Consider the following 7,316-nt stretch of genomic DNA (forward strand, 5'->3'; position numbering starts at 1 on the left):
TGCGGGCACCTTCCAGTGTCACTGTCATCTTCTCTCCCAGTCGTTGCTGCTGTCCCAGCACAACTGTAATCGTTTGTCCTGCTCTGACCTCTTCCTTCCTTTGCCTCATTTATTGATTCTTGGGGTTACGGTAGTGCTGAAAGGCCCCTGGTGGATTTGGGACACCAAGTGGCAGTTTGAAGGCCCTAGAAAGAGAGAAAGTGGATGAGAATTGATGGACCTGTTGTTGGGGGATCACTGGGGATTAGTAGGTGGTCAATGAAGACAGCAGAACATGTCCAGCTGAAATGATTCACTTGAATTACATGGGAGATGGTGAGTCAGGCTTATCTGCTTGTGTTTTCCCATCAAGAGAAGACAAATCTCTTCAACTGAACACACATTTTCATGAATCAGGACTTAAAACTAAAGAAAAAAATATTCTTTGGCCATGTCAGTGCAGTTACCTGCATAAGAAGTGAAAAGACGGGAGCATACAGAGCATCTCTGAGATCCAGAGGAAACTGGAGACCAGATTCTACCTCAGGCTGTGCACCTGACTTCTGGAGAAGCTTGGAATTAATCCCTGGTACCTGATTTATTTTAATTGCCAGGATCCCACTGACATGAAAGGACGTAGAGTGCTGGGCAGGACAGCAGCCTCACGTGGAGACTGTGGCACTGATCTTTCCAGCAGAGGACTTTTTCTAAGGCACAATTGGCATCAAGGTTTCCAACTTCTGGCAAAATTCACCCTTGTGCTGTTGGGATTTAGGCCACCATTCCTCACCTGTCAGCAGAAGCTGTGGCCCTGCACCATGGACTGTGCACAGATACCATCCCTGCATGGATCTTAGTTTGGGGAAGAGCCTTGGATTGATACTGTGCATCTGCAGTGGGCCCAGCACACGAGGATTTTCACATCAGCTGGTCTTACTAACGATAGCAAATAATAGTAATTATCAGCATAATGGTGATGGCTTATGCAACACACAACTGCATATCTCCAACCTTAGCAATAAAACATAGATTTTACTGTGAGATACTGAAACTGCTTTACAGGGAACCCGTTCTTAATCTTATTAATGCTTAATATATTAGTGCATTAGTGAGATTATTTGACAAAAATCTTGTGTTGCATTAAGGTTTTACCAGTGACAGCCCAAACCTCACTCACCTCATTCCCACGAATAGGGAGGCTTTGCACAAATTAGCCAGTCAGGATTTGGCCTGTCACATGAGCTCCTGCAGAAATGCACCTCGCAGTTAAAGGAATGACTCTATTAGAAACACATCCTTGATTCTTCACCATATTAAACAAACGGTCCTAATTTAAGCTGCAGTATATTGTACCATAAACAACCTCCATTAGCACATTTGTATGCGCTGAGTTCCTCTGCCTCTCTGGCAATTCATCTTGCTCGAGGGTCCAGAGAAAGAAGAGACAAGGTGCACTGAGCACTCGTCTCGGAGCAGTATTTCTGCATTACAAATACAGCATGCTTACATTTTGACTTTTCTTCCCCACAACCCAGTGCTTTGGCTTGCTTGGTGTGAATGGAGCTGGAAAGACAACAATCTTTAAGATGCTGACGGGTGATATCGGAGCATCCAGCGGAAGGCTGCGGGTCCAGGATCATTCTGGGTATGGAGGATGTGATTTCTGGGGAAGGCGCGTGAGCAAATCAACCTGAGGGCAGTTTCTAAGGCTGGGTGGGAAAGGAAAAAGAATGTCTGAAACAAAACAAATGTTCAAAACAGAGCAAAAATAAATAAAACAGGGCATTCACCCTTTGAAGGTGGTATGGTTGCTTCCCTATGGGTCTGCATTTTGCTGCCATACCTCCGCTGTTCTCAGAGGTGTTTCCTCCATTCCATTGCAAACGGGATCAGACTCTGATCCTCACTAGAGTGTGATCCCACTTCTGAGCTAGACCTGGAGACCACAGAACTCATCTCAAAGCATGCTTTAACTGGAGTAGGTGTGGCAGCTGTGCCATCTGAGGTGCCGGCAGTAGTTGGAGAGCTGTGGACTAGATACATAGCCTATGCAGAACTGAGGGCCTGAATGCTGGAGCTTCAGATTCATAGCATTTTCCTTCAAGGGTTGGGGAACAGGGTAGGAAGTTGGAGAAAGGGGTTTTCTCACTGATTCCAGAGTGAATTAGCAATTCAGTGTTTATAGTGACTTTGCAACTTCCTTACACAGGTCCTTGAATGATATTAGTGAGGCACACTGGTCGCTCTTTGGCTATTGTCCTCAAGAAGATGCCTTGGATGACTTGCTGACAGTGGAAGAGCACATGTATTACTATGCTAGGCTCCATGGCATCCCAGAGAGGGACATCAAAGGAGTGAGTAACACTGGGGCTTGACTTGCAGCATTTTTCAGTTACTGAGAGCCCTTACATTAGTCTTTCAGTGCATGTGGTAATTCATGCCTGGTCATTGTTGTGAAAACACTATTCTTGCTCCACAGGTTGTACTCCAGCTCCTCTACCGGCTGAATTTGATGGCATACAAGGACAGAGTCACCTCTATGTGCAGTTATGGCACCAACAGAAAATTGTCAACTGCGCTAGCTCTCATTGGAAATCCATCGATTCTGCTGCTGGTGAGAAATGGGGCCTTGTTGGAGGAAAGAGGAGCAGGACTTTGGACTGGCAGGGATGCTTTGAAGGTCTTAGCAAAACCTCCTCAGGCACAGCTTACAGGACACTCCCCACATGCCTGTACTTAGCCTGGCAACATAAGTATCAGAGGAAAAGTTTAAGTTTCAGCAAACACCCAAATGTTCTTTGAGGGCATAAGAGAGTGGTGAGTCTGACAGTTTCTCTGGTAGCATCTTTCAGAGGTCAAAAAGAGATCCTGTATTTGCCAATTAAACTATCTTTGTTCCCAACTCTATCTTGGGGTTTTTTGTAGTGACTAACCTGCAGTTACACAAGAAAAGCAGTATCCAAGGCTCCAAACCTTGGAGAGCTCCAAAGGAGAGCAAAAGAGCAACTTCCCTCAAGATTAGAACATAAAGCTCTTTTTCTAGGTTTGACTTCCTCTTTTGTTCTTCACTCTGAACTTTCCAGTTCTTCCATGAGCTATGCCATTGCTAAAACATACCTTTCTGTGCAGTTTTCCCACTTGCTGTGTGTTGAATGTGTGCAGTGCTCTGTGAGCAGGTTTCCCAATATTCACTTTGATACCTAGTGGACATAAATCTCCCTTGCCCCAACTTGCATAGGGCCCAGCACCGCTGCCTTTACTTCTGACCACCTGCTGGTGCTCTAGCTGCTTTTGTGAGATAAGAAAAATCTCAATAAAAATAGAAGGTGGAGAAATTCCCTCTGTACTGACTGTTGCCTGGACCCAAGCTGGTTCATTTCTACCTTACTTAAGGTGTTGTCCTCAACAATAGCAGTTTGTCAATCAGAAATTGGCTGACAACTTTATCAGCAGTGCATAAGACAGGAGATACTATATCCTCTGTCATCTTTCCCTTGCTCTCTCTCTAAGTGGAGAAATCATAGAATTATAGAATCAGCCGGATTGGAAAAGACCTCCAAGATCATCAAGTCCAACCCTACTGTGGTTACTAGACCATGGCACTAAGTGCCACATCTAGTCTCATCCTAAAAACCTCCAGGGATGGTGAATCCACCACCTCCCTGGGCAGCACATTCCAATGCCTGATCACTCTCTCCATAAGAAATCTCTTCCTAGTATCTTGAGTCTGTGCCCTCTTGTCCTCCTGCTGGTTGCCTGGGAGAAGAGACCAACCCCCACCTGACTCCAACCTCCTTTCAGGGAGTTGGAGAGGGTGATAAGGTCTCCCCTGAGCCTCCTCTTCTCCACGCTAAACAACCCCAGCTCCCTCAGCCTCTCCTCATGGCACTTGTGCTCGAGTCCCTTCACCAGCCTCATTGCTCTTCTCTGGACCTGCTCCAGCACTTCCATATCCTTCCTGAACTGAGGGGCCCAGAACTGAACACAGTATTCAAGGTGTGGCCTCACTTCCCTGGTCCTGTTGATCACACTGTTCCTGATACATATGGAGGAGAAGGCAAAACACAGGTGCACATGGGACCCAAGTGCTCATTGATATCTCCTTGTCTGGGGTGATGGCTGTGGTGTTTGTGGATATTTAAAACACCATGGTTTGTACCACCATATGCTCTTGATAAAGCACAGTGGGATTGATCCAGTCAGTCAGTTCCTTGAGTCCAGTGGAGGCTGTGAGTTTCTCTTGTCACCAGGAAAGTTGTGCAGTTCCAGAGGGTGATGAGGATGAAGGGCGTAGTCAAGCTGACTTGCTTCTCCTTGAAGGAGGTATAGGATATCTCAGTCAAATCCACAATGCAATTGAAGATAATCCTTGTCCCAGCTCTGCACCAGTGTAAGCTCTCCTGTGCATCCTTACTACAAACTTAACACTGAGGATGAACCTAGAAATAGCACAAGTGTTAGGGAAATCAGATTTGAGTGCAAATTTATCTTCACTCCTGTCTTTCCCAATAGGATGAACCAAGCTCTGGAATGGATCCAAATGCTAAGCGCCACCTTTGGAAAATCATCAGCGAGGAAGTGCAGAACAAATGCTCAGTGATACTCACATCCCACAGGTAGGGCTGGTATGGCTCTGCCTCCCATTTTGGTATCGTCAGGAGTATGGAAAGGCTCATCCCTCACATTCCCTGTTGGTCCTTGCACAGCTTCAGGGCACTGAGCTGTGACAGGTTTGGGGGTTTGTTGTGGCTGAATGTGGATGCCCACAGAGACCCACAACACTTCAGGGAAGATCAGTAATGTTCTCTGATTACTAAAACAACTCTGTTTTATCAAACCTTTTCAATGACTTACTAGAGTTTCTTGGTTTTGCAGTATGGAAGAGTGTGAAGCCCTCTGTACCAGGCTAGCTATCATGGTGAATGGGAGTTTCCAGTGCATTGGCTCTTTGCAGCATATCAAGAGCAGGTCAGTAAAATGGACCTATTTCATTTTTACTGAACAGCACATGGAGTTACTGACCTACAGACTTAAGGGCCGAGAACATGAGACCTGGGTTAACAGGGCATCAAAATAATGTCATTTTATGGCTTATGTCTCTTTCTACACCAGTGAAATTCTGTGTTTATTAATGTACTTTCTACTGTCTCACAGCCTTTCTTCCCAGACATGTGTTCCCCAAAGTAATCTGTTCACTCTTGCAAATGTGAAATGCATATTAGAGTTGAGCTTTGATTTTATTAGTTATAACAATAGCTTGGCTTCTTATTAACTTTCACTCCAGGTTAACAACTCTGACCCCATTCAAGCTGTACTCTGCCTGGATTAGATTTCCCCAAAGAGGCTGTGCAGCACTCTCAAAGGATTTTCTATATCTGTTTCTCTTTTCTACTGTTTTAATTGTGATTTTCTTTTTCCGTTAGATTTGGAAGAGGTTTTACCGTGAAGATGCACTTAAATAGCAACACAGTGTGCACTGAGATGCTGACAGAGTTCATGAAGTCACACTTTCCAAATACATGCCTGAAGGTAAGCAGGGCAAATGCTTTTGGGAGAGACCTTCAAAATCCCTTCAAATTAACCAGGAGAATCTTGTAAGATGGACATCTTGTAACCTACTGTGCACATAGACCCATGCCCTCTGAGTAACACTTGCCATTGCTATCAGCTACCATGTTCAAGAGCTGCAACGCTCAAGTTCCTTGGGGGCTTAAGTAACATCAGCCAAATAGCTGCAGCAATGCTATAAGGCAGCTGTTAGGGGACCCGCTGCCCCAGGAATGGTCCCACTGAAGTGTGGACTGCATGGACACCCAGTTCAGGTTCAGTGGGTAATGAGATGGTTGGGTGCTTCCAGTAACTGAGTAATTGTAAAACCAGAGTAACCGAGTCACAAATCCCACCGGGCGTCCAAAACCCAATCTCTGCATTAATCCAAACAGCACACTTGGAGCTGGAAATTGCTATGGCCACCCTGAACCTTCCAGCTCTGGAACTCTCCCAGTCACAAAACCCACAAAATCTCCCAAAGGGGAAACACTGGTCAGTACCAGACAATAATATTCAGAAGATACCCCCTTGCCTCTTCATTCTCCCATGGTCCAGCTCCTCTCTGCCTTCATCTCAGCCAGCCATCAGATCTGCTGGCTCTTTATAGGCAGCAGCTCTTTGCTTTACCCCATCATTCCTGTTCCCACAGGATCGGCATTTCAACATGGTGGAGTATCACGTTCCAATCTCTGCAGGAGGGGTAGCAAATATATTTGATCTCCTGGAAGGCAGCAAAGCAGCTTTCAATATCAGGCACTTCTCCGTGAGTCAAACGACGTTAGAGGAGGTAAGGAATTAAAATGTGTGGCCATCCATTTAAAACTGCTAACAGGGGAACAGACTGATGGTTACACATAATAGACTGCTGCACACAATAGACTACATTTTGAAAGGAATTTCCATCTATATTCCTCCTGGGGGTACTTTATCAGTACTACTGCCTCCAGATACCTGGGCTGGCACTAGGAAAATGCACACAGAAAGCTGCCTGGAGCATAAAGAATCTGTTCTTCCCTCAGGCACTGCTGATTTCAGCAGCCTCGTGGGTGTGGATGAAGGACAGGATTATGAATCACCCCTGAGTCCAGTGCTGGGTTTGCCACCAGTCCTGGAAATTTGCTAAATTTCACTCTTCAGGTTGTAAGTTCATTTAGCATTACTCCAAACTTAGTCTTGTGGTTAAGTTCCTTCCATTTTCCCTTGGAAGCTCACACTCACTGGCATCAAAATCTTGTAGGAAGCACATCAACTGAAGGGATGCCACAATGACTATCCAGAGGAAATCATCCCATTGAGCATCAGCAATTGATATATTAGGTCCTTCCCAGAGAGTGAAGCAGAGCTGCAGCCCTCTAGTCCTATGAACTGTGACACAGTAATCTAGTGGGGACTTCCTCAGTGTCATTTTAACAAGGGCAGTGGTTGTGAGAGAAATGGGTAAGAAGCCCCAAGTAAAGCTTTGTGGAAGGACAGCTTGGATTTGTGAAGACGCAAATGTGATTTCAGGTAGTGTTCAAGTAAGAATACTTTACGGTTTTGTTAGGTACTCTTCAAAGGAAGACTGTTATGTGTGATTATATATACCTCTCTATATACTCTGTGGTTGTGCATGCACAGGTGTCAATTACCTAGAGACAGATGGGTTTATAGAGTAATAACAGAACTGCATTACAGTGTGATCGAAACAAGCCACCACATGGGGATTGCCTTGCTGCTACTTTTGGAACCTGAGCTGCAGGACAATCAGGTTCTGTGCAGGAATGGCTGCCTTTGCATCCCAGGTGTCG

At 45.4% G+C, this 7,316-nt stretch overlaps 1 protein-coding gene across 1 annotated transcript in view; it reads left to right on the plus strand.

Moving 5' to 3' along the window:
• Positions 1–7,316, plus strand: part of LOC103807753 (ATP-binding cassette sub-family A member 12-like) — a gene marked incomplete at its 5' end in the record, with an annotated part of 24,276 nt that overhangs the window by 16,644 nt on the left and 316 nt on the right. The window contains 7 exons of the mRNA XM_009080499.1: positions 1,494–1,624; positions 2,189–2,333; positions 2,459–2,593; positions 4,492–4,595; positions 4,855–4,947; positions 5,403–5,508; positions 6,179–6,316. Coding sequence (XP_009078747.1) covers positions 1,494–1,624; positions 2,189–2,333; positions 2,459–2,593; positions 4,492–4,595; positions 4,855–4,947; positions 5,403–5,508; positions 6,179–6,316 — 852 coding nt within the window. The remainder of the gene's footprint in view (positions 1–1,493; positions 1,625–2,188; positions 2,334–2,458; positions 2,594–4,491; positions 4,596–4,854; positions 4,948–5,402; positions 5,509–6,178; positions 6,317–7,316) is intronic.

The sequence above is a fragment of the Acanthisitta chloris genome, unplaced genomic scaffold (genome assembly GCF_000695815.1).
Source record: "Acanthisitta chloris isolate BGI_N310 unplaced genomic scaffold, ASM69581v1 scaffold42608, whole genome shotgun sequence".
In the NCBI taxonomy this organism is placed as follows: domain Eukaryota; kingdom Metazoa; phylum Chordata; class Aves; order Passeriformes; family Acanthisittidae; genus Acanthisitta; species Acanthisitta chloris.